The sequence below is a fragment of the Pezoporus wallicus genome, unplaced genomic scaffold (genome assembly GCF_028554395.1).
Source record: "Pezoporus wallicus isolate ANWC-B61680 ecotype Strahan unplaced genomic scaffold, APGP_CSIRO_Pwel_v1 contig_6217, whole genome shotgun sequence".
In the NCBI taxonomy this organism is placed as follows: Eukaryota; Metazoa; Chordata; class Aves; order Psittaciformes; family Psittacidae; genus Pezoporus; species Pezoporus wallicus.
In genome coordinates this window covers 1,253,140-1,280,935 of record NW_026637336.1, presented here as the reverse complement: position 1 = coordinate 1,280,935, position 27,796 = coordinate 1,253,140, and the positions used below count along the sequence as shown (strand labels likewise).

The following is a 27,796-nucleotide window of genomic DNA, read 5'->3' as shown; positions in this document are numbered from 1 at the left end:
CACTTTGAATGACTTTGCTGCGGTGGCAAAAATAACCTGGGAGTTCCTCTGACTGTGAATGGAAAGCTGTACCCACAAAACCTGCAATCCATCTTTCCCAAGGAAGGAGCAAGATCCTTGTGGACATGAACTGCAGAAACCAGTACCAAAGTGATACCTCTGTATCTCTGCCATAAGGTATTAGTAAAAGGTAGGAACAAAGCGTAAGATCTCAGTCAACGTGGACACCACCAGCACAGCGACAATCTGCCATGCAATAACTGTGCTTTTCAGCTGAGGCTTCGCCAGTACAGGGCATTCAGCAGGGATTTGTACTGATCACTGCTGGCTCCAGCAGTTTCTTGCCCTTAGCACCTCTTCACCTTAGTTTCTTGCCATGCTTGCCTCTCTTAACCCCTGTTGTCTTGCCCAGTTCATTTCTCTTCAGCAACTGCCATTCCCCCACCCCTTCTCACAGAAAAGTACCTGGGAAGCTGCTCGGCTGTGGCCGTCTTTTGTGGCTTATTCCCCTTTCCCTCCTCTCTGGTCCGTAACATCTCTGGCTGAGACCTTGCTCTGCTGCCTCAGCACAACCAGTGATTATTTTGGTTGTCTTTGAGTCCTGCCTTTACAGCTGTGACCCGGAAGCTGTGGTAAAGCCCCGACTTCTCCTCAGTGTGAGCCCACGAACAGGGTGGGCTCCCATTTGGGCAGCCAAGGGAACCATGACCACTCTAGCTTTAGCAACATCATAGAATGATTTGGGTCAGAAGGAGCCTTAAAGCTCCTCCAGCTCCAACCCCTGCCACGGGCAGGGACCCCTTCCACTAGAGCAGCTTGCTCCAAGCCCCCGTGTCCAACTTGACCTTGAACACTGCCAGGGATGGGGCAGCCACAGCTTCTCTGGGCACCCTGTGCCAGCGCCTCAGCACCCTCACAGGGAAGAGCTTCTGCCTAAGAGCTCACCTCAAGTCTCCCCTCTGGCAGGTTAAAGCCAATCCCCTTGCCCAAAGCCCCTCTCCAGATTTGGTCCCGTAAGATTTTTTTCTCCGGAGACAGCTTTACACTACTCCACCCCGCACTGTAAAGCACAGTCAGCCCTAGCCCCCTCCCCTCGGCCACATCCCCACAGTAATGCAGGGCGCTGCGCTACACCACGCTTTGGTGCTTGGGCCAGCTTCACCAATGTGCCGCCACACAGCTCCTCGCTATCACCAGCCCTACACCACCAAGTTAGAGGTGAACAATCCCCCGTGGTACCACACCGGGTGCTGGACCGTGCGTGCGTGCGTGCGTGCGTGCGTGCGTGCGTGCGTGCTTGCGCTCGGCGGCGGCGGCGGCGGCGGCGGCGCAGCGTAGCGTCCCCTGCCCCGAATGAAAGGGACGGTCCCGGCGAGCTGAGCGGCCGTGAGCGACCGGTGGTGACGGGCTGCGGGGTGCGCCAGCGCTGCGCCTCTCCCCGGCGACACACCCGCCACACGGGTGAGTGACTGACTGAGTGACCGCCCGGGTGCCCAACCGCCTCGCTGCCCGCCCAACTGCCGCTTTGCCGCCCGCCCGGGGCAGGCACGGAGACCCCGGCCCGCCCGTCCGCAGCCCCCGCGACCCGCGGAGCCCGCCCTGCCCCTCCGCCGCCTCGCCGCCGGTGCTTGGGCCTCAGCGAGCTGCACACCCCCGGGCAGGACCCGGCACCCAGCGCTGCCTGTTCAGGGGGCGACCCCCGGTGCCGTTACCCGCCCCCCGCCCCCTCCCCGAGCCGACGGCAGCCGCTCGCTCCGCCCGCCTCGGCCCGCTCCCTCCTTCCCTGGAGGATCCGCCCCCCCTTGTCTCCGAGTCCCGTTTCCCCCAAAATTTGGTGATCGCCCTTCCCGGGAGCTCCGCGTCCCACTGAGCCCCCCTCGGCAGCCCCTCCGGCGGGGAGGGGGGGGTCAGGCCTCGCCGGTGCTTGTGGCCAGGCCTTTAAAGGGGGAATCGCAGCGATCCCTCGCCGAAGGGCGCCGCGCCGAGCCCCATCGTACCCCCGGGGAGGCGAGCGGCAGAGGTGCCGTTATCGACCCATCTCTTGCTTCCCAGGAAGCGTGGAAACTTTGCTGTGCCCTGCCCGATCCCCGTCGCTGCGGGCTCTGTGTAGTGTTTAGTTAACCTGTTCTGCTCTTATTGTTCAGACTTCCCAGCGTTGGGCCTTCCCCTTGCACCCACCTTTACCCCCTTTGGTTTGGGGCTTTTTTTTTCCTTTAAGGAAGTTACTTGGAGAAGTTCTTATCCCGCTTTTTCTAGTGGCTGTAGGATGCTGTGTGAGCTTAACTCTTGAGTAGAGATTTCCGTGGGACTTGTGACTTTGGGCGCTCAACTGCAGACCCCTCCTTCTCCACAGCTTCACCCCCCTTCTCCAGAATAATACCCCCAGTTATGGGTGATTGACTCCAGAAACTAGAAAGCGCCTAAAAGTTTCTTGAGCATAGAATCTGGTAGTGAGCATCGTGGGAAAGATGAACACAAATGTTTCCTGAGAGTCCAAACCTCTTCGGTGTTGGTATTTTACACCACTTGTGTACTTCTCTTGTAGGTTTTCTTTAAGTAAAAGTTGTGATTTTAAAGTACTATGAATCTGGAATCACACAGCAAACCCAGCTTCCCATGGGAAAGCATAGTGTGGGGGTTACTGCCCTTTGTTAGGACTACAAGTGGGGCTTTAACTCCTAGAAACAGGTGGAAGCTCCTGAAGCGTATTTAGGCAATAAATAGAAATCAGAATGCAGGTTACTTTCTGTTCCTGGATGCTGACCGATGACTCGGGCACCGAGGGCATCCTCCTTTGCGCTGCTCTTTTATGTTCCAAAATCTATCATCTAGAACTTAGTAAACAGGATGCAAACTGTAGGAGTCTGTCAAACGCTTTGTTTTAAAGGTAAAAAAGAAAGGTGCTGTTGGGGGAAGCACTGTGAAGAATACCTTAGTAGACATTAAGAAATGTGAATGTAAATGAACCCCAGTTTTGGAGGGAAGAATCACGGAATGAGTTTTTCCTTTTGTGACTTGAGGGTATGTGAAACTTTCCCTTGTTTTTTGAGACCAAGCCTATGGAAAACTTATCTGTATGTAATCATCTGTGGTTTGTGGTACACGTGTTCAGTTCTGGTCAGGATCTCCCAGTCAGAGGTTCCGTAGCACATCGCTTTCTGTGATCAAACCCGTGAGACTTTGACAAATGAGATTCTGGCAACGGGATGTTTAAATGCTATTTTGTAAGTCTTTTATTTACTTGTTAGCTTTTAAAACATGGAAAAACAGAACTAGTGAGCTGTTTGGAAGGTGCGTTATTTTTCTTCCGAGGAAATGCAGCTGAATACTTGGCAAACTGGATTGGTTGCTTTGGGGTGATTTAACTCGAGAGATGAAAACTGAATTTGGAGTGTTTGTGTTCATAACGACTCTGGATCTGTAGCAGAGCTGCGTGACTTGGTTCTTGTTGTCAAAAAAAAATGAGTATTTTTAAATGGACAGGGGAAGAAGTAGGTTTTGGCACAAGAAAAGTGGTCCTAGGGGAGTGTTTTCGCACGTTTATGGGCAAACACACGTAGTTTAGGGAGAGGTTTACAACTGAAAAGCGTATGAAATATTCCTCATGCTCATTTATTTTCCTGCAGTTATTAGAAATGCAGGAAAATAAATAGTGTTAATATCCAGTGGTAATACCCAGTGATAGAGAAAAGACTAATGCAAAGAGTGCAGGATTGGAAAGAAGACTTTTAGATATCCTCGTAAAACGCTTCCGGAGTAATTTAATGTGATGGGGAATAGAATGTGGGTCCCCTTTCTGGTGTACCCTGATGCTTTTGGTCTGTTTGTGTTACAAATAATTAAATTATTTATAATTGAAGAAGTATTCCAAACCATAGGATTGAGGGGTTTATTTTGATTTTTAATACCAACATCAGTGCACCATGAGGTAAATATTGGCATTAGTTTTAACCTCACTGTAAGCCTTAAAAAATCTAATGATGCCAGAGTACTTGAAGAAGTTGGGTTCTGTCAGGCTGTTAGCGCATGGGAAGGCACAGAGCTGAGGGCAGCTGACTGAGCCAGCTGTGAGGAGGTTCTTTAGCATCTTGGTGCTGGGAAAGTTAGTATTCTTTAAATGAATGATGATGAGAGTCACTTAATACATTTTTATGTGTTCTATAAATTGCTTGCATTTCCTAAAATATGATTTTGCTTATTAAATGGAAGGAGAGCTGGGTTTTATAGCAGGAATTCTTATTCCTGTAAGGCAGTAGAACGTGTGTGTATGTTCAAGTAAACTCTTGATCTTCCTTTTAAGAACTACTATCACTGCTGTCAATATATTGATAATACAGTCTGAATATAAAATGAAACAGACCCAAATGATTGTGTGTATCAAATTCTTAATACCAAAGCAGAGCTTCTTGCATTTTAACTTAATTTAATGTATTTCTAACCCATCACTATGCGATTTATGTTAAGCCTTTTAATGTGACCTGAAAACAAAAAATCTTTGTGATGCTATTTTGCCCATGTCTTTTGTAGGGTATTCTTTTTTCCTGCTCCTAAACGTTATTTTTCTTTGAGTTTTAAGAATTATGTTTAATAATTTTAATTATTGTTTTTTAACTAAAAATCTGTATAAGTTTCCTTCAGGAATCATTCCTTCTTTCTACGCAGAAGGGATTACAGAATGGTCTTGTTTTGTTTTTCCTCCAGAAGAATACAGTATAGTAATTCTTTTGTGTTTGACACTTAAGGACTCTATTGGCACTGCAGAAGGGTGTGACCAGTTGATCCAGACTGGCACATTTTTTTGTGCAAATCAGCAAGATCTGGAATCTGTGCATTCTTCTTATGAGTATGCGTCACTGGCTCCTAAACTGCTTTCAGTTAGGAAAGCCAGCAAATGAAGCTGTAACAGCTACAGGACAGACACCTTTTGATGCAGGAGTTTCATAGTAAACATCACAAGACACGCAGTTGAAACTGAAAGCTGTTGAAATAGGAGAGTGAGATTCCAGTGGGACTGTCTTTTAGCAGGATTAGATGCCAACAGTAACTTAATGACGTTCCTCTGCTTTCGATCAGAAACCCAGTGAGTGATCCGAGCGTTAGCACCGGGAAGCAGGCAGGTACGCCTGTGCTAATTCCAGAGCCCAGGCATGCATTTTGGTGCACATTGCCACTGTAGCATGATTCGGATGTATTGCAGCTCTGCAGTTCTTTTGAATGGATTTCAGGGTGTTTTTTCCCAACAGAAATATCAAGCTATATAGGGACTTTTCTTACTTAGATGAGTCTAATGAAGACAAAGGCTGAGGAGGATGCTTTCATTGCAGTTGTGGCAAATTCTGACAGTAAAGCGCAGATTTCCAAAGTGAAAAGCTGTAAGAAGGTCTGTTTGAAGAGAATTATATTTTATTTCCTGGGAAATGTAGAAGCAAATGAACACAAACTACTTAATACTGGTCCAAACAGCACATTCTGTATTTCCCCTTTTTAACCTGCAGTGTCTGCCTCTGGATTGGGACCTCGGTGTTGCAGTTTAAAATGGTAACAGGTGAAAAGTTTGTGATTCCTGTTGGGTTTAATCTTCAGTTACTTTTCTAATAGCAGCTCTCATGCACTTACTGAAAACTGCAATGATAGTCCTAAATTGTGGGTCTTGAAAAGGTTTGCATTACAGCAGGGTAATCGGAGATAACTGCTAGAATTCGGTACCTAATGCTGTTTGGCTGGCCACGATGTATCTCTGGAGTACCTAAAATGCCCAGGTTTTATCTTGTCATCTCATCCTCATCTAAGGGTAATAACTCCTCTGCCCTGAGACTTTGGGAGCACTTATAACGTGTTCTGGACTCTGGGGTTTATCTTTCCTAGTTGAAGTTGGTCTCGTGAATTTTATTGCATGTACAGGCAGTGCATTTTCTAGCGATTTCTTTGCTGTAATATAAAACTGTAAGAATGAAATGAAAGAGTAGCAGTAACCTTTTTTTCTCCCTAAAGACTGTGTTGTATTTTCCACTTTTGTATGTTTTCTACTCTCCCCTAAGTTTTGTATTAGCATCCAGAGTTTTATATTAATGTTAAGGCCTTTTTTTGCCGGAAGAATTAATTCTGCTTGCTCCTGCAGTATTTTCCCAGCTTTTTATGGCACTGTATGTTTATTTGGATACCCTGAAGTGGCGTTAAGAAAAGGGTAAAGAGGGATAGATCGCTTTCAAGCAATCAATATTGTATTTATAAATGTAACTTAAATTGCCTTTTGTTGATGGTAACATGCTCATTGCACCTTTTTTTCCCTGTAGCTTTGAGAGGATTGGAGTGGCATTCTGAGGTTATTTAAAATCATGACAAGCTCAGTCGGACAGAAAAAAGTCTCTTCAAGACAAAGGAAGTGTGGGTTTTGTAGATCTAATAAAGATAATGAATGTGGACAATTATTGATGTCAGAAAACCAGAAGGTGGCAGCACATCACAAATGTATGGTAAGTTACCATAGGAAAAAAGAAAAGGAATGTAGGGAGCTAGTAAAAGACTACAAACCAGTGACAAATTCACCCAGCTCTGGCTTTGGCACAAAGGCTTAATCACTGTAATTTGAAACATTGGTGGGTTTTATAGATGTGAATGTTCTGTATCACTTATACCCTTAAAAAATGGGTTTTGTTTTATAATTTTAGCTGTTCTCATCTGCATTGGTATCTTCACACACTGATAATGAGAGTCTTGGTGGATTCTCTATTGAAGATATTCAGAAAGAAATCAAGAGAGGCACTAAACTGGTAAGTCTCTATTTTTGGCTCTTGAAAATGGAAGACAATATTTTCTTCTATATAGTTTACCAGGAAGTTGTTCAGTGTATTATAAATATATATAAATATGTTTTCTGGTTTGTTGTTTTCCTTTTATTTTTTAAGTGCTCCCTTTGTCTGTGTTCTGAGGCAATAGACAACTTTTAGAAGATGTTGAAGTAAAATTGGTCTCTGACCTATGAACAGAAACTGACAGTAGATATGGTTATACTGACATTGAAATGAAATTTCAGTGTCTGTTAACCAAGCCCTGAAGTATCTGTAGGCAAGGATAAAAAGTAGCTTGTTTATTCCAGTCAAGTTCTGGTCTCATGTAAATACCTCATTAGAATTGTAGCTTAATTATGGAATTATTAAAAAATAAATCCGGAATTATTATTTTTACGGTCACTTTTTTCCTCATTGGCAAATGTAGATGGAGCAGATAAGCCAATTTGCAAACTCATTTACAGACTATGCCCGTTTTTAATGGGCTGCATATGAACAACAGCATTCCTATATTTATGTTGCTAATCTACTGAATCTATTTTCTGTTAGATTCCAGAAAGAAACCCACATTCTAGGGACCTCATGAGGGTATTATTGTGTCTTTATGAGTATTAGGTTTTGCTGCCAAAATCTGCATTTAACTACCAAAGTTAAAGTACTTTCATTGCTTCCTTTTATATGACTTAATAGATGATTCTGTGAGTTCTGAACAGAGATATGTGGGTACAGTAGTGATTACAGCTCCACATGAGAACTGAGCAGCAATGACTTTTTAATTCCCAGGAAGCTGATTCATTATTTTTTATTATTATTCTTTTTTTTATTATTATTATTTAGACCCAGTTATTTTCCATTTGCCTTTTTAAAAATACCTTTAACAAATGATCAGTTCGCTCCTCACATTAAACATTTTCAGCTTAGTTATTTAAAGCGCTCTAATGCATTCACCAGGTCTTGGACTACGAAGAGTAGTCCCAAGTATTATTGTAGAACTGCAGTTGTATACTAATAGTCTAATATTTCATCCAGTGTTTCAATTGAATCCTTTCCAACACAGGGAACTTTATTTGCTCTGTTTAGCTGAAGCATAAAGAAATAACTCTTCACAAGTCATTTATGTTGTGGTTGGGAATTTTCAAAGAACATGGTATTATATGGAACTAGAGATTGGAAAGAAACTTTTTTGATTCTTGGGTCTCTTAAATGTTTGGGTTTTTTTATGGTTCTTTTTATGTCATTGATGATTTCTGTCTTTCTGCTTCTGAATCTCTTTATGTTCCTTCACTGATGCAAGGAACAGCATCGTGGATGGATATATTCTTGGAGCTCAGCAGCTGTACATATCAGGCACTTTGTTCAGCTTTCTGCAGAAATCCTGGATCTGGTTAATCCATTAGATTGATAGTCCTGAGATATTTCCTATGTGGAGAGAATTTACGAGACCATTTTAGATCCTAATTTAAGTGCTTTATCTCTGCCTGTAGCAGTCGGAGAACTACAGCTCTGAATCCCTCTCTGGAGGATTCTGTCTTTCTCCGTTGACCTGTATGGGAAGCTTAAAGTGAAATGTTTATCGTTAGCCCAGCTACCCCCTCTCAGGTCTGCTTTCAGTTCCAGCCTGTTCCTTTATGTGGGAGCTCACTGAGCAAAAATATCTCAGCGTGGTGCACTGGGTTAAGTAATTATATTGATAGCTTGGACTAAATTTGTCTGCTGACAGACTTTACGTAGTTGCCTTCCTTCAGGAGGTGCTGCTGCTGACCAGGTATGTGCTGGAAACAGGCTTGGTCCTTACTGAAGTGACAGTGACTGACGTGTAGAACCTTTCTGATGGTAATATGTTTCTGTCTGAGAAAAGTTTATGGGTTTAAACCTTACTAGGCAAGTCATAAAAACTGAAGGACTTGTCTAAATATTTGGCAGTACAAGGCACTCGTGATATTCTTGCTGTTAGTTGTGCATGGGAAGGCTTTTTTCAAAAGGCTTACTTATTTTGCAGCTTGTCAGACTTCACACGTACCTGTTCTAACTTGGGAACGAATTAATCTCCTGACAGTGACCATTTGGGCAGCAGGACTTGTATCAAGGGGATAAATATTTTATTCCTGTCAGGAAACATAGAGCAATAAATCAATATAAAAATACCTGTGGTCTGTTTTGGTCATACATCACGGTGTTCATAAAAAGAAAGTTTTCTTTTAGTCATTTCTGGCCTTGAGAATACTCAAGTACTGACTAAAATGGATGGACGGATATATTTTAAACCTAGGCTTTTATAAAGAGCTTTGATCAGCTGTAATTTTATTTTAAGCCATAATGTATAACAAATTTATGAGGTGAAATACTCATACCAGTGAGATAACAACTGAGGAACGGTATGTAGCTAGACCATTTCTGAGCTTGCAGAGGAGCAAACGGAGATGATCCAAGACTTTGACATTTTTACTGTTCAGTTTAACTTTGTTAAAATTGAAAACCAGGATGATGATACATAACATTGATGGGGTGTTTATTTGGCATATTTGGGACTAACAAGAACTTGACTAAGCCAGTGCTGCGGACAGGAAGTATATTCCTCAAAGACAGGGTTAGGTGCATGATAGTTGATGTATCCTAAGCAATGATGAGTCTACTACAACAAGAACTAGTTTTCAGGAAAGAAGTGTAAAGCAGCATGCTCCCACTTAACCTTTTCTGTAATATAAATCTAAAGAACAAAATTTAGTATCATTGAAATCAGTTCATTGTATTTAACAACTACTTCACTAAATTCAGGTTTTGGAAATGACTTAAGGTATGGGGAAAAAAAAAAGAGGTAAACTTAACTGCTGAGACTAAGGTAGGTTTGCAGGTCATCAGCATTTCTGACTGCAGGATTCATTGCCAAATGGGTGTCTTTTTAATTCCTTCTACCTTCGTAATGTCATTAAGTGTTCAACAGGTACAGTTTGAGTTCTAACTTCTGAAATGGTTGGTACAAACAGCTTGTCCTTGGGAGGGAGTTATTTAGTTGAACAGCTGTGTTGCTTTCATCACATCATCAAATACATTCCATGAAAGTAAATTACTTATTTTCTTCACTTAATTGATAATCTGATGGTTAATGGTTAATCTGATAATGTAATATGATGGTTCTGGCACTGTTGCAGAATTGCAGCAAATTTCTCCTTGATTAAAACCACCCAAGAGCTGAAAGAGCAACACCAAGTGCATAACTTCATTTATTTTGTCACCAGGGGTGATTACGATGTTGGTTTTGATCTCAGTAAGCCAACAGTAACATGAATTGTGCTTTCTTGTCCTTTACAGATGTGCTCTTTATGCCATTGTCCTGGAGCGACCATCGGCTGTGATGTGAAAACATGTCACAAGACGTATCACTACTACTGTGCTTTGCATGATAAAGCTCAGATAAGAGAGAAACCCTCACAAGGCATTTACATGTAACTATTATTTATTTGTTATCTTTACTTTTGTATTTATATTTCACATTCTTTGTTTAAAAAAAAAGAAACAAAACCCCAAAGAAAACCCCCAAACCCCACTTTGGAATCTAAACAAAACTGTTTTAAAGTTTTCTAATGATGATTGTGGCATTCAAACTAGTGATGTGCCAGAAAAGCGTATTTTCCCTGCAAGATTTGTCTTGGAAGTGGGAGAAAAAAAAATGTACTGGCATTTAAATTTAAAAGATGAGTAAATAATCTGTGAATCGTGACTGACTTGACAGTTTTCAACTACTTTGTTTATAGGATTTTATGTCGAAAACACAAGAAAACTACGCATAACTCTGAAGGTAAAATTATTCAATATAAATTTTTCCCATTGTAGAAAGATACTTGGTTACATTGAATTTTTCTGGAGAATAAAAATGGTTTCAGGAAAAATCAGAACTACATTTTTTTTTTTGAGAAACAATGAGTTTGGAAGCCCATCTGATTGCTGTATTTTCTCTAAACATTATTGGTTGAGGTAGAGAAAAACCTCCCAAACCATCAATTTTAGGATGTTCAAAAGATTTCATGTTCTGTCAAAACAAATTTGGGGTAAAAGTAATGCATTCCCTTCTGGGGAAAAAGCTAGCTTGTATTTGTAGTTAAATATACACAATATTAACATCTAAAATATATTGTCAGGTTACAGCTGATTTTTGCTATTGTTAGTATTTCTAAATACTCACTTTAAACTATTAAATAGTTTAACTCTTCAAGTAAGAGGGACCCAATAGTAAATGCAGAGGTCTGTGATCAGATCACTTACAAATATAGTTCTGAGTCATTCTGATGAACAAAAAAAGCTGTGAATACATTCATAAAACATGTGCCTCTTTGCAGAGGAGAGTAGTGAAATGCATGAGGAATGATATGCCACAAACGTAGATAAATCATGTGGTCCGTTACAATTCCAAACTAGTTGTGCTGTTGTGTATTTATGCAGGGATTTTTCCTTTTCCCATTTTTCCACTCTATCTGAATTGGGTAAGCAAACAGTTGTTAGTTTACTTTTTGCATTGCTTTCAACTGAAATGTCATCAGATTTAATTAACATGTATGTGACTTTAGTTGGTGAAGATCACATTCATAAATACTGCAGTCTCTCTCTGCCAAATATATTTTTAAGTTAATGCACTACTTTTATGCTGTGGGTAGCGGATATATTAATGGTAAGGTTTGGATGTTAGGTCAGTGTTCAGAATGATGGTGAAGGCAGTAGAAAATCCCACATGAACACTTTATTTTTTGACTATTTACATAATTATTGTTGTGCACTTTGTCTAAAAGACTCTTTGATTTTGCTATTATGAGGTTTAAATAAGAAAAGCAGTATGCATGTTGTGTTATTTCTACAGAGAGACAGGGCCACATTCTCCTGTAGTTGGCACTTTGGTTTGGGGTTAGAAATATCAAAGGCATTTGAGTCCAGAGAGAGATCAACCACTTTACCTGGTATTTCAACAAAATCTTTTATATTACCTCCCAAATGGCTCCATGTTGGACATCTACCAAAAAATGCCTCCAATTCTGTATGGACTCAATGCCAGTGGAAGAGTTCTCTGCTTGGAATTCCTTGCAGGATCTGAACTTGTGCTTTCTTCAAGAGTTTCCAGAAAACCATGATCTCCACTGCTACAATGTCATTCTCTAACAGCAAAGGCTTTTCAATTTGATATGGATATGTTTGGGAAGATGTGGGAAAAAATTGCTAGAGGCATACTGGCTGTTTTCTTAAGTGTTGGTGATGGCAGTTTATGAAAGCATTAAACTAGATTCATCCAAAGAGATTCTTAGATTGAGGGTTAGAGAAGGAGGAATAAACACCATCATTCAGAAAAACCGAGGCCGAAGAACCCAATAGTAACTTATTTAGCATTGAACTTCCCACATGGTTTTGGTTTAAGGTATTTAATTATAGAAATATGTGTAGCTGGAATTGACTCCTTTGTTTTCTGGGATTTTTTTATGTAATATTTGACTGGAATTTTACCCAGTATGTTCTAAATGTTCCAAAGAGTATGTTCTCTTTGTAGTCTGCACAGTTTAGGGAACTGTACCCATAGGATATAATTACTTACAGTTAGGGATTTGATAATGCCAAAACCCAGGTCTCTTTTGTGATAGACCTCCTTTAAATTAAAGACTGTAAAAGTACATATTGCACCTGTCTTATGGCAATGACTTACAGCATTGTATAGCAACGGTATTTTGCTCCATTGAAAACTTAATTGCCTTTAGAAATAAACTGTGTGGTTTTCAGAGCCGATGAAGGAATTTTGTTTCTTAGTACTTAAATGCTGGAATCTCCTCACTGGAATGGTAACCGGATGGGGAGGTTAAGCTTCGTAGATGTATTTTGTGGGTTCATTTCTGAAGGAAAATGTTAATAGCAAAGAGGAATTTCAGTGTGAAAGAATGGCGGAGTGTAAAACCAGAAAGGTTTTACTCTCTTGGTTTTGTTTCATTTTCCTGCATCCTTGCTCTCAGCAGTGTTTTCATAACAGAATAGTTAAAGCTCATCTGTGGTTATGTCACTCAGTGTAGGTGCACAGAGTCACTGGAATTATCAGTCCTTTAATGGAAGCTTATTGCTTCTGCTCTGGGATGTAGTTTGTTTCTGTTTTTCCCTTGGTCAGTGTAGAACAGCTGGGGGGGGAGGTTATCCTTTGTTCTCTGTATCCATATTTAATTGTTGCAGTCCAAATACTTTTATTCTATCGCTTCTACTAGTGAATGTTCAAAGAGTTTTGGGGAGGGTTCAGCTTGATGCAGTTCAGAAGAGTTCATTTTCTGTAGGCTGTACTGTTCCTAATAGTGAGATGTGGGTATTATTTCCCTTCCCTAGAAAATAGGTGCTTTGGGGGGAATAGTTGTTCAAGTCTAAAATCTGGCTGATGTTGCTTTTGTTAGAAGTTCTGGTTTAAAAAGAATATCTATTAACCATTTAATAATGGTTCAAGACAGTTCCTTGGGGCTGCACAGAAATGTGGTTGAAGGACCTGTGTTAGAATTAAAATTGCCCAATCAGAACCTAATAAAAAGGACCTCTGAGATGTTATTTATTGCTGTCATGAAGTTCAAGTGGCACAAGAATTCATCAGACTGAGTATCTCTCTACTCATCAAGACAAAATTTTCCTTTCATTGACAGGAGTTGCTGAACTACCTCCTGTTTTTTTTTTGAATAGGAAAATATGAAACACAGCAGGAAAGTATTGTGCTCTTAAATTCATTATCTGTTACAGCAGGTTGTTGAGTTTGTCTCATTTATGTGTATGGCCTATCCTTCAGAGGATGTAGAATGGGAAAACTGTATTTCTTCTATATTTCCTTTGTGTGTGTGTGTGCGTGTATATATATTTCAGAGTGATTCTTCTATGCTGTGTTCCCAGTAACTGGAAGAAGGACAAAGCGAGGTGCTTTCACAGTTTGGACTAGGCTGGGAGGTCGACAGATTTGTAGCCACTCAGAGGAGCAGAGCAAGTTACTGGAAGCTTCCTGTCTAGATTTGTGTCTTGCTGGTTACAAACCTAACAAAACAATCTGACCTGAACTCCAAGGAACAGTTTAATTTGCAATTTAGGCAAGCCATCCAAGCTTTCAGTACCTGACAGGTTGCAGGGATTGGTGCCAGTGCTTTCAGACTATCACAGCTAACTGTTAGTTGAATTACTGTTCAGTTTGATACAATTGCATTTATTCCCTCTGAAGAATAGAGTATTGTTGAACCGAGGCTTTGGAACTGTTGGAATTTATTCCAGTGTACTGGAAATAGTTGTTGAAGAGTTGGAAATCTGGTATCTTTGTTCCCTGCAGGTGGAGCTGCACTGGCCCCTGTGGTGAATTTAGAACAAGTTCAGCTGCTCATCAGTAGTTTAATACAAACTAAGATAAGGATGTACTTTCATTCTGCTGTGACATAGCACTAAAATAAAAATAATGGAGAAAGCAATGTAACTATTGTGGACATTAAAGCAGATGCTTGGGAACTGCAGGGTCAGAAAATAAAGTGTCCATAATAATTCCTATTGTAGCTGTCCTCAGCGCCTCAGGGAACTATGTTTCCACAGTGGAAATAAGGACATTCCCTGTCTCAGCATCCTTTTCATGTTATTCTAAAGATTAAATGTGAAATCTGTGCTTTATATACTACTGTGCAAGTTGGGTCAGGGTAATATTTCTCTGTGAGACCTTTATCAACCCAAGTACTTTTTCAGAGCACTGTAAGCCAGAGGCTGGCAGGAAAAACGGTTGCAATCTTTTGGCTTTATAGTTAGGTAATATCCTGATTCATCTGTGGATCCTTTAATCAGGGTTGGTTCATAGTTGCCTTTTCTGTATCACTGTTCACAACATAAATCGCCTAACGTTGTATGCATTAGTGCAGTCAGGTATAAAAGTGTCTGTGATGTTGCAGTTGGGTGTCATTTCAGGTCTGCTGGTGGATGGTAACAAATCCTTCCTGAGCTCTGCTAACTCAGCCTTCTTGTTGCCTGTCTTCTGGAAAATGCTGCTCTGAACATGGCATCAAATGTATGCAGTAGGTCCAGGCAGTAAGTTAGCCACCTCCTATGCAGTCTGTTCCAGACTAAAGGAGGGATTTTGCAGAAGCACCACAATGGTGTTTTCTTATGGGAAACCCCACAGCTAATGGAAAGGGAAAAGATGTAGAAGTAATTTGGTGAATGGTTTGTCCTGTTTGAGGAGCTGCCCTGTGGTGTTTACGTTGTAATTCTCCTTCCTATCTAAGCAAGGGATAATACAAATAGAAACTTGGGCAGCCAACTTCTGCTTAACAGGTTTCTCATACCAGTTGTCACCAGCTTTCTGGTTATGCAGATAGCATATTGTCTTTGCCAGCCATTAGTTGCTTGGAAAAGCATTTAAATTGTATGCTTATGGAAGATTATTTTGTTCATTTTCTATGTTAAATATACTTACTTAAAGAGATAATCTCAGGTACTTCATAACATAGCTACTATTCAATCAAAACCACCTTCTGGACAAGAGTCATCAGTTCCTGTATCTGGTACTTCTGGAACATATATTAGTGATGGAGCTAAACGGGTAATATAGTGTTTTTTCCTCTCAACTCTTATTTTCTCCATTTTAAATACGTTTCAGGTAACTTGATCTTTTTCCATTAAAAAGAAACAAAGCCAAAAAAAACAACCCCAAACAACCTAAAAATGATATTCAACATTCTGATTATTCACTTCACGTCATTTGCTGATAAAAGCTGCTGTTATTTCATGATGGGTTTACCCGATAATGAATTTGCTTGCAAGGGGGTTTATGCAAATCTCTGGTTCTTATTAATGCTTATAGATGCATTCATGTTTTTATAAATGACTACCAGGACAATAAGGTTTTGCCAGGTTTTTGGACATTTCTTTTCAATTTGAAATGATTATGTTGCCACATATGGTTCATTGGGTTGCAGCCCTCTTTCAAGCACATCTTTCTTTAGCATGCTCGGGAGCTTTTTTCTTTCTCTAGGTTGTTTCTCTTCTAAAAATCCAGTAAGGTTGCTTTTGTTCTCTGTCATTTTTAGCCTGTTTTATCCCAAATGCACTCTAAACTTAAAATACACATGTGTGATTGCAAATTTACATAACAGCTTGTCTGAGCCACTTCCTCATGTGGCATTTTGGCTTCTTTTTATGTCAAGTCCTACTTGCAGATATATTTTGCCAGTCGTGTTATCTTCCTGGTACAGACTTGGCCCCCTTCGCTTCTGGCTCAGTCTGTTGTTTAAGGTAGTGTAGGAGATGGATACTGAGAGCAGTATTAGCCTTTATTGTATACATCCTCTTTTTATTTGCTCTTTCACAACCTTTGAATCTCTTCATTCTTTTATTACTTTGTTTTAGCCTAGCTTTTGGAAAAAGGGTGATTCCCTGTGTGTTTTGAACTGATGCAGTATAGAATAGATGGGTGGTATCTCAACCTCTTCTCTGTCAAGCCTTATTATAAGCAGCAAAACATCTTGATCCTTTTTCCTTCTAGTCATGATAAAGGAGAATTTTTAGGTTTCTCACTGAAGTCTCCCCATTAACAGTTTGTGTAATCCAGCATTTTGTGGTACCTTGTACTGCTCATGGATTTCTAACATGCGCATCTGGGGCTCGCTGCTGCTCATCTTTTCACTCATCTGAATTTGCAGTATCATGTTCTTAGGTGCTTTTTAAAACATAGGATGTTTCCTCTTGATTTCTATCCCCACCCCTCCTCCTCAGACCATATTGCATATCAAGCTTGGTGTTCCAGATACAGCACTTAGGGACTTGTGAAGGAAGCTCGTAAGATACCTCCTTTGAAGACTTTTATGTTGAGACTATTGTGATGCTTTTAACAATCGATGCAGTGATGGGCTATGGGATGAGGGGCATTTGAAGGACATCTAGGGGGTCTCGGGGGATTCAGAGGAAGGGTGATACCCATGAGAAAATGCCATCTGGTCAGGGAGGTGTTGAACAACTTTTTGTGTTTTCCTTAGTTCAAGCTGACATGAGAAGTTGGAAACACCCAACCATCAGATGCCAGGGAAACAGGGTAAGCTGGCAGTGGGCTTGAGGGGAGGGATAGGGCACAATCCAAACTGTGTATTGAGCAGTCAAGACCATCCAAGGCAGGTGTATTTTAAAGCTAGTTACAGTCTCTTCCTGTACTGTTACTGTAGTTCATAGTGCTGTTAAAAATGAGAGGTACTTCAATGGCTTGATAAATCAGTTTTGAAGACAGATGTAGTAGAGCAGATCCTCCCATCTCGGTGCTGTTAATGTGTAGGTCCGTGTCACTGTTAGTAGGAGATCTGAATCTGAAGGAGCTGTATTTGAATGAAGGGGTCAGGTAGCATCTTGATCTCAGTGAACTCTGAACTTTGTGTGGAACTGTTAGTTTGGAGCACAGAGAAGGGGTTCTCCTATGAGGAAAACCCTGCAATGGTGATGGGGTTTTTTATCTTCCACTGAAACAATCTTTTCAAAATAGAGCATTTTTACCTTTTAAATCTTAAATATTCTAGTAATTGCAGACTAAAAAAAGCACTTGATTCTGTAAGGGGGCTGTGACATCTCGTATAAAGCATGGGTTTTCATAATGTGTGCTTGGGTTTTAGCAATTAGGATTCACTTCCAGTTTTGAAAGCATGGCTGTGGAGAGTTCAGGATGCACTTTAATGTTATTCAGCAAATAAGGGTGGACTAAGAGGTGGAAAGCATTATGGTTGACAGGATTGATAAGGAGCTTTGGAAAACATAAGGAATGTTGATGAATGGACTGCATTTCGCTTCATCAAATACAGTAGGGAAATCCATGGAATGCTTTTGGCAGGAATACTTTTAACTTCTTACTGATGTTATTTAAGGGGTCATGAATTCAATAGTCACATTTTTGTAAGACCAAAGATCCACAAATTTGGTTCAGTACAAGATAAGAGATTTCTTTTCTTTGAAGGAGGTTGTTAAAACGTTGCTGTATGCAGGCTGAGCAGTGTGATACCTAGATTGCATCATCTCGCTTGGGGAATTCAGCAACTAATGATAAATGAAAAGTGATGTTAGTAAATCCTGAGAAGGAAAGGGGAAGAGCATTGTTTCAGTAGATAATCCACGTTGTCATGGATTCTGTTTTTTCAGAATAACAGAAATGGTACTTTTATCATCTAATTAGAAAATAGTATGTATTAAAGCATGGGAATGTTCTAATAGATGGACCGATGGATTTCAGTAGCAATTTGAGAATATCTGTGTGTATCTGAATAATCTGTCATTGTAGAACAGAAAAATTTGCAGATTTCTATTCACTTCTTCCTCAATTTTTGCCTCTTTTTGCTTCTACAACAGAGTAAAGCTCTGGGGGAATGAACATGTTGTGATGCATCTGGGTTAGTTTTCTGTCCTTCATTAGTGAATGTGCAACAAGCTATAGCTTTCTTGGGGATTAGCAAAAGATACAATAGACTGAGCTTAATAGGATACACTTGTATGCAGGGCCTTGGGCAGTAGTAATCCTCTACTCCAAGTTGATGGCTGTGGAGTATGTTCAAGTCTTTGACTTCAAACTTTAATGCGGTTGAGTCAGGAAATAGGAATTTGATTTGATTTTTATGTGATAATAGATAAGAAAGACGAGTTCTGGAGAAGCAGCATTTAGTCTCAAAATAGGATGTCTTGTCTGGATCCTGAGGCCTGGTACCATGATGATAAGTGCCGTAGCAGTGCTGTAATAACAATAACAATACAGTTAAGTGGCCCATTAATGTATAAAGAAGATGTTCCAAATCCTCTGATTAGGAATTCCTTTTGTTTGGGGACTCATAACTGATGTTTGTGGTTTGGATTTTGAGAAGTGAGTTCTTTGGGGGGGGTGTGGATGCTTCTGTGAACCAGTCTGCTGAAATAGACTGTGGTTTGAGCAGGGGTGGGGGTTACGTACTGAAAGAATAAGCATCCTCCTGTGAAAAGCTGATGATCAGGAAAGCTGTTAACAACTGAGTAGAGCGGGTTATTTCCTATTAGATAAAACTTAACTACATCATACTGGAAGCAAGCTTAAGATTGCAGAACTGATCTATATTAACTGTAGAGATTTGAAGTATCAAAGGGGGGAGTCTGTCAGAATGCTGGGCTATGCTGGACCTGCTTGAGTGAGTCCAGAGGAGGCCACGGAGCTGCTGCGAGGGCTGGAGCAGCTCTGCTCTGGAGCCAGGCTGAGAGAGCTGGGCTGGGGCAGCCTGGAGAAGAGAAGGCTCCTGAAGGGGAGACCTGAGAGCAGCTCCAGTGCCTGAAGGGGCTGCAGGAAACCTGGAGAGGGGCTTGGGACAAGGGATGTAGGGACAGGCCAAGGGGAATGGCTTTAACCTGCCCGAGGGGAGACTGAGATGAGCTCTTAGGCAGAAGCTCTTCCCTGTGAGGGTGCTGAGGCGCTGGCACAGGGTGCCCAGAGAAGCTGTGGCTGCCCCATCCCTGGCAGTGTTCAAGGCCAGGTTGGACACAGGGGCTTGGAGCAAGCTGCTCTAGTGGAAGGGGTCCCTGCCCGTGGCAGGGGTTGGAGCTGGAGGAGCTTTAAGGTCCCTTCCAACCCAAACCAGGCTGGGGTTCTGTGATGCAGCAGCTGAGGTGACATTTTCAAAGGCACTTGTCAGACCTCTTTGGTGTGTCTGTATTAGAAATACCCGTTCTTACATTCTTAATGGTCTGTAAATCTTTTATCCGGAGTACTGTCAGTGTGGGTGATTTTCTGTAAGCTGGTAGCTGCTTTTAGCTGTCGATGTAAAAATACACTGTGTTAAAATGAAATCTGGGTTTTGTTTCATGGAGACAAAATATATTTCAGTATTAAAACTCGGTGTTGATGTTACAGTCAAAATGGGTGAATTTTGTCTTAAGTCGAAAGGCATCATTTAATATAAAGCAAGGAGAGAGGTGTTATTTGGATACACTGCCACAACATCAAGGGCAATTTACATTGGAGTTATGCATCTTAAATTAAAAGCTTATTTCATGGTTGAAAACATTTTCTGATTTCAGTGTAGTTTAAATGCATCTTCTTTTCAGTGGAGGTGAATAGATGTATCTGAGGGCAGGTTTGGGGTCTGAAAGCAGACATTCTATGAAATGCTAAACCTTCATATGTTATAAAGGTGCAAAGATGTGTGATCTATATAAAGAAGTAAATGTTTTCAGGATCTGCAGTTGCATGTTTGTCACAAATGGGGGAAAAGCTGCTGGTTTTATTTCTGGTTAAAATACAGGAAATACAGGTTATGTCTGGTTTGTTTGTTGGTTTGGTGTCTTTTGCATAAGATCTTTTAGAATCTTATTTGATGATGTTTTCTGACTTCTAAAGCAGATTTAGAAGAAAGTATCAATGAACACGAGTTGGAGCCTTCACCTCCCAAAGGAAAAAGGAGGGGTCGTAAGGGAAAGCCAAGGAAAACAAACTTAAAAGGGCAATCAGAAGACACTAGATCTACGTCCTCACATGGCACAGATGAAATAGAAAGCAGTTCCTATGTAAGCAGTAAATATGCTCAACTTCTTAGAAGACAGAATTGCGTGTTTCTTCTCTGCAAATACAGTGTTTCTTAAAGCTTGCATTTGTCTGAGCCTCCAGCTGGTGGCCACAGGCTTTTAAAATGAAACCTGATTTGTAACCCAGCAGTATGTTTTAGTAAAATGTTTTTCTTTCAGAGAGACAGGTCTCCCCACAGAAGCAGCCCCAGTGATACAAAACCTAAATGTGGATTCTGTCATGCAGGTGAAGAAGAAAATGAAGCTAGAGGAAAGCTTCATATATTTAATGCCAAAAAGGCAGCAGCACACTATAAGTGCATGGTGAGTAACAGCGTTGTTGTGAACCAGTCTATCACGTGAATTGTGTCTGAATTGCTGTTTTACATTTTAATACAGCACCCTCACATGTAATTATGCATGAGGATTGTCTGTGTGCTGATGATCTCTTTAAGCACTGAAATGTTGCAAAGTGAGCAATTCATTTATTTTCACTGTGGGCAATATGGATAGAAGTTGGCTACGTGCTAAGAGATGGAATTAGCTCAGGGCGATGCTTTAGCTTATTGAAAATGCTCCCTTAACATCTAAATGCATACACAGTATTTACAAAGGAAATCAGAAAACGGTTTCAACTAAAAGAATCCATTACAGAAATGAAATCCCTTTACTCCACAGGTATTCAGACAAAATCAGGGAAGAATCCATGAATTTCATTAATTTATTGACCAGTGAATTCAGAAGTGGGACATGGAAGTTCTAGAAAACCCTCCTTGCCTTTAGATGATCATATTTGGAGAACAGTCAGCCTGAAAAGTATCTGCTAATTTCCATAAGCATGAGCAGATATTGCTAGTCCTATGAATGAGGTCGGGCTTTGAGTAACAAACCTCAGTGGTCCCTGTTGTACCTCAAAATGAACAAATAGTCCAGGCAATCTGTGGAGTATTAATTGTCTTCCTATACTTGAAGCTGCTATGTGCCAGCAGCCTTGCATCTGGAAGTGTTCTTCACTACCTTGTGTACCTGAGCTTTGGTTTTAAGACAGTTTAAACTGAATATGCCAGAGTGATGTTATTAGGGATGGTACTTCTGTGCTCTGTTGTCAACCCTCAGGACTTTTCAGGTATGTTGGCATCGGCTCTGCCATGAAGCTGAATTATAACTATGTCACAGGGAAGGAAATGGAATATTCCCCAAAAGTTGGGTCATGTGATTGATAATATTGCCCATTTATTGTGTTTTCAGCATGTCATTATTTCTTGTCTACTTCTTTGTCTTTTAAAATACATTTCTCCAAGGCAACGGTTAAAGCGGACGGGTAGGTACCAGGAGGAATACCCATCATACTCATTGCTCAGCATGGTTTTGTCCCTAGTTGGTAAACACATGCTGTGTGAAACCACAGAAGGGACGTTCAGTACTCTGTTATGCCAATACAGAGGAAAAATCTCTAATCGCACTGAAGTGATTTTTGACTTGCTTGTTTTACAGTTGTTCTCTTCTGGCACTGTCCAGCTAACAACAACTTCAAGGGCAGAGTTTGGTGATTTTGATATCAAAACTGTACTTCAGGAAATCAAGAGAGGAAAAAGAATGGTATGTATCTGCAGAATGGGATTCTACTAAGGTGTATGTGGCTTTGCCTCCTGCCTTTTGTGAAACAGTCTTTTCCATCTGTTTTTAAATGCAAAATCTAAATGCGTTGTTAATGTCACAACAGGTAACCAGGTAGGCATCACCTTAAAAATTAGTGGTGGTTTGGCATATAGGATTATGTTCTTTATGACAATGTACATAGTAAATTACTATTAGTCTTTCTGTAATCATAGGATAGCAGCTTTGGATCTTGTGTTTCTTACAGCACAGTGTCAAACTACACATAAACTTGGAGAATATGTTCTTGCAGTGATGTGTTTCCAACTGTTTTGATGTTTCAATACGAAAATGTATTAAGGCCTCTGAGGTGAGGACGTTGGTAAAATGTCACATTGTATTTTATTAAGATTCAGGATGTTTCTAAAGTGATAAGAAATAAAGGGGGAGGGAACAACCCCTAACAATATTGTTCCTTGAGAAAAAAACATTGAAGATTCCCCATATATTAAGACACTAACTTCAATACCAATAAAATGATCCTGGAAGTGCAATAATACATGCAATTTTAAATGCAATGGACAGCTAAATCCTGGTCTTTGGGGTTTAATAGGTTAGTATTATATAACTTGCGTTTTCCTGTATCTTTGGTTAATTTTATATTGGAAGGATGATCTGCCAGAGAAACAACTCTGTTCCAAAAGGTAGTCATAAATATGAGGAACACTAAACTGAATACTCTTCTTTCCCCTGCACAGAAATGCACACTTTGCAGCCAGCCTGGTGCTACTATTGGGTGTGAAATTAAAGCCTGCATAAAAACATACCATTACCACTGTGGAGTAGAAGACAAAGCTAAATACATTGAGAATATGTCACGAGGAATTTATAAGTAAGGACCTACGTCATTCTTGAATTTATATTGAAAGTGAAGCTGTTTTATGGCACATTTTCTGCCTGACTTGGCTTGTTAAGTATATTATTGAAATAAAAAAAAGATTTCATTTTAATTGGTGTTTTTAAGTAATTGTTGACTTTGCAAAATGCTCTTTTAACTTAAAATCTGTGTAATAGTGTTGTCATATGAGAAAATCCATTTACTTTTATTGTATTTTTCTCCTTGGTTAATCTGTGATTTACCTTAAGGAAACCCTGGGCAATTTCTGTAATGATTTTTTCACGTTGATATGTTTTATAGCTAATTTGGGGGGGGGGGGGTTGGCTCTGAACTGCTGGTGTCAGTGGAGTTGCCAGAGTGGCTTTGCCACAAGAGGGCATTCTCTGTGCAGTGCAGCAGCAGTTCTCCAAACCCAGCATCACCAAAGTTCTGTTGCCTGGTTTTCGACCTTGTTTTCTTTCTCAGTTTAACTGATGCCTGACTGAAGACCATGAATGTGCTCAAAGAGTTAGTGACAGGCTTGTAGCACATCTCCAAATGACTTGGGAGGAAGGTCGGGTGTAGATACTTTCAGTCCAAGTCCTAACTGTTTCCTTTGTTGTACTAGACTCTATTGTAAAAACCATAGTGGAAACGATGAAAGAGATGAAGAGGATGAAGAAAGAGAAAGCAAAAGCCGTGGCAAATTAGGCACTGACCATAATGACATTCCTCAGCAGCAGCTCAATGGAAACTAGGTATGGAAGTTCCTCCTGACAGATCTGTTACCGAGACCGAAACGCAATATACATTTAATGTAGTTTATTGCAGTGAAGTATTTAGTGTATGCAGAGAAGTACTTTTTATTGGCAGACTGTAGAAAACTGGGGAGGATTTGTTGTTTCTTTTAAATCCAGCTGACTTTGTAACAGTCTAAGCAGGGAGGCCCTCATTTCTGTTGCTAAATCTAGCTGTAATGTCAGAGCTGCTGAATGCTTTTCTGTATGATTTTAAATTTACTATTGTTTTCATCGTTTTTCAAACAGGTTCAAGGGACAGAGTTATAGAACTGGGAATGGCTAAGACATCATAACTACTAATTCTTTTAAATTGTTTTCTAAACTCAGAAAAGGGTCAGTAACTTTTTACTGCCCGCCTCTGTTAGAAGTTTCATTGAACTGCCTGAAACGTTCATGTGTGTGAGCCTTCAGTAAGTGGCAGAGTTTTACATGTCAATATTATGTAGTTTGTAGTCTGCAGTGTCTGGAAAAAAAAAATGAAACACTATATAAATGATATGTAATATGTACAGTGTCAAAAGTTAAGGCAGACATTGAAATGAAGTAAGATCTATATTTCTGGACTGAATAAAATCCTTAAGATTTGGACCGTGTAAGTTGTTTAGTGGATTCATGCAACGAGGGAAGGTCTTAGCTTAGTTTAATGAACAACATGGACAAGCTCGTGGTGGCAACAAGCTGGTACGTTGTGATTTTGCATTCTCTTCATACACAAGTTACGGAGGCTGTACATGGGAAAGCTGCTCTCTGGTTTTGCTTGCAAAGCACACAGTAGAAAAGGACTCAGTGTACACCAAATCACGCTTGAACATTTCAGGTTGTTCCTGTTGTGATTGCTCATTCCGCCCAGCATTGTTTGCGGGAGATTTACTTGAGCAGCTGTTGGTTCTGAGCTGTGAGCTTTAGAACTCATGCCAAAGGGCTGTAGTTCATTCTTTTCCCCAAGGACCCATCCCTTTCTGTGTCCCTGATTTACAAAGAACACTTCACCAAGTGTGATTAAAACCTTACTCTACAAATGTTTGGACTCTGCAGCCCAATCTCTTTTACTTCAGAGAGTTACAACTCTTAACTCACTATGGAATTTAGCCACCGTATCTGACGTCCATACCTCAGGTGTTCTGTGGTGTGTGGAACACTTCATGTTTTGTCCAGAATATGCATAAAGGTCCCATATTCTGTAAGAAGAATGAGGAAACAAAACAACCTTTTTTTTTTTGCTAGATTGGTATTTATTTTTTAATCTTATGACCACTATATGAGAAATTTTGCTTATCATCATTATTGTTTTAGCGATTATTTTTTCTCTTTCTGTCAAGTCAACAATCGCATCATGGAATTCTACTTGCTAGAGTTTGATGTTCCTGTAGGGAATAATCATATGTAGACTATACCAAACTTAACAGGTCAGTCCTGTGACTGCTGTCAAAACACCTTGTCATTTCTAATGGCTACTAGCTTCTTCAATTGGTCTGTTAAAGCACATGCTCAGACTTAAATAAAACCAAAAAGCTGAACCTAGTCCACATGTTTGTCTGTTGCTATCGCATCACCTTACTTGTTTGTTTAGGGGTTTGACTTGTTTCACTCTGAACTCCCAACAAAACTCCTGGATTTGAAGGAAGGAAACAAGCAAAAGACACTGATTTGACTATAAACTGCTACAGTTCTTCTGTGATTGGTATTGCAAAGCCAGTTCATTTGTAACACGAGTTTCTGTAGCATTTTTTTACTTGTATTTTTAAGAGATTTAACGTGTGTCATTTGTCTTCTTATGCATTCCCTTAATGTCTTGAGGGACTCAATGACTGTATATTGGAGTTTCTAACATTTTACCTGTTAGAATTCAATCAATTCTGTTTGCTTTCCTGGAGAATAATGCCGTTTGGAAAGAACTCTTTGCTGTGTACAGAAAATATTCAGTTCCTGCTCTAAACATGATGCCATTGATCATTTTTCTTTTGTATTTGTAACTTTCACAATTAAAAGCGTGACTTGAATTGCAATGACAGATCGATTATTGCCAGTGTCTATCGAGGTGTGCTGTTTCTCCTAGAACACGACCGTTTTTCAGCCACTCAGAACAGTTTTAGAATGCAAAATGCCATCCTTCAATGTTGAAATGACTTCTAGATGCGTGCCTCAGACATGGCCCTCCCATGGTAAAAAGGCACTTTGTTTGCAGCTACTGTATTTTAACTGCGGTTGCATGGGGTAAATCTGCCAGCATACTGATTGTATTTGAGACTGAGCTCTAATTCATAGTGTGTCGGTTGCTTAGTGTAATATTCAGTCCAGTCATTCATCTCGTAGGGAATAGATTACCCCATTCCATGCCTCGAAGAACCAGAGCAGCACTTTACCTTCGGGTAGCAGAGAAGTAAGTGGCTGGTTTACCTGTTACCTCTTTGTGCTGAGATGGCCTGTCTCAAACTGTCATTAATTCATGGAAGCCAAGTCGAAAGCAAAACTCTTTCTTATGAGCCTCAAATGTGTCATAACTGACTTCAACTCATGTATGCTGGGTAAAAGTGCCTTACAATGTACAAATTGTATTTATATGTTCCCAAGTAGCATCACCTGCTGGGGAGTAATTCTGTCGTGGAGTTAATATTTAGAAGAAATGTACCTCAGCAGTGTATTTACTGTACATCTCTTACATCCTTAATTGTAGTTTTCAAAAGCATGACAATGTATGATAGTATCCAACATTTACATCGTTTTTTTTAAGACAAAATACTGCCATTACTGTCTTTTTATGTGTATTTTAGCTTGGAATTTCAGACGGTCTGTCTGATGTTTTGGGTTGGTTTTTCTTTTGGTAAAGCAATGTAATCTTTGCAAGCGTATATTGAAGATTCTTCTGGAGCATCTACCAGAATGTTAGAAGTAAAGAAAGTGCTCTATAGGTGAAATAGGTATGTTTCAATTAGGTAGGTAATGCAGTCCATTTGTTACCAAGAACTTTCTTTAATAGGCACCTTCTGCTTTCATCTCGCAATCTGAGAACTCCTGAATTTAACAAGACTTGTCTTAGGAAACTGGTTTCACTTTGTTTTTCCTTTCTTTTTGGCCTTTGGGCATTTCTTTTGCTCACAAGAGTAGTTTGTGCTGTTAAAGATGCCTGGAACCCTCTGAGAAAAGAGGTTTCTCCCCAACTCACTGTATCTCTGTATGAAGAGATCTTCCCAACTCACTGTTATCTCTGTATTAACAGATCTGTGGTTGTGCTATACCAAGAAAGGACTGTACCAAGGAAGGACAGGTATCAGAAGGGTATTGTTCAAATAATTGAGGATACAGCTGGTGTCATGCCAGAGTCTCACACACTGTAGCAGTAAGCTGGGCTGTCTCTGCGTTGCAAGGAAGGGTGAGAGGCTGGTTCAATGCAGCGAGCTAGGATGAGGTAGATGAGGTGATCAAAAGCTCTCCTCCTTCAGCAGGGCCTGATCCACAGGAGGTAGGTTTTGTGAGAAGGCTGTAGGAGTTACACCCACACTCCACAAAGTCCCATCTTCATGTGCAAAGAGCTCTGCTGATCTAGGATGGTGTGAGTGTACCGAATCTGGCCCTAAAACATGGAATCAGTGAGGAGAGCTTGCTTCTTACTGCTGCCTGTGTGAAAAATAACCTCATGTTAAACCAGAGTGAAAGATGAAGAGGTGATAATCTGTGTGAAATATCAGACTTCTCTGGCAGGTGATAATCAGTGCATTCCAAAAATATTAATATGCCAAATCAGACTGACAAGAAAATTAATCCTCATTAGATGAAATTAATCTTAAAAGAGAACTGAAAGTACATTATAGCAAATAGGAACTCTTCTTCCATGTCACCAGACTCCACTGTATTAGTGATGGGGGTTAAAAACCAGAACACAGCTCTTGATTTCTATACTCGTTGAGGCAGTTTCTATATATGCATATATATGCACATCCATTAGCCAGCAGTGACATCTCAACCCTTAAAGAATCCTGGAGAACTGTTGCTTGTCAAAAAGCACTCAGGTTAGCCTAATGTTTGCAGCTTTTGCTCTAACATACATTTACAGTAGGTGTAAAGACAAGGAATGTATGAAAGAGGGTAAATGCATTCCTATCTACAATGTTATGTATATTTTGTTCCTGTTATATTGGCTTTACTTCCAAAGTTGTAGTTTGCAGTATTAGTTTCTTTTTATTGGTATCCTTGCATATATATATTCAATAAATGAGTTACGAATTTCA

At 40.3% G+C, this 27,796-nt stretch overlaps 1 protein-coding gene across 2 annotated transcripts; it reads left to right on the top strand.

Moving 5' to 3' along the window:
• The first annotated feature begins 1,340 nt into the window (after positions 1 to 1,340).
• Positions 1,341 to 27,796, top strand: PHF6 (PHD finger protein 6). 2 transcript variants are annotated; one of them, XM_057404899.1, is made up of 11 exons: positions 1,341 to 1,461; positions 6,294 to 6,473; positions 6,669 to 6,770; positions 10,098 to 10,231; positions 10,541 to 10,584; positions 20,134 to 20,300; positions 20,478 to 20,621; positions 21,792 to 21,896; positions 22,652 to 22,785; positions 23,399 to 23,528; positions 23,817 to 27,796. In XM_057404899.1, exons 2-10 carry the CDS (start codon positions 6,336 to 6,338, stop codon positions 23,526 to 23,528), a joined length of 1,098 nt encoding a protein of 365 aa, XP_057260882.1. In that variant the 5' UTR covers positions 1,341 to 1,461; positions 6,294 to 6,335; the 3' UTR covers positions 23,817 to 27,796. The 2 variants fall into 2 exon arrangements, with proteins under 2 accessions (XP_057260882.1, XP_057260883.1); XM_057404900.1 differs by having other exon boundaries at positions 1,342 to 1,461; positions 20,137 to 20,300; positions 23,399 to 27,796.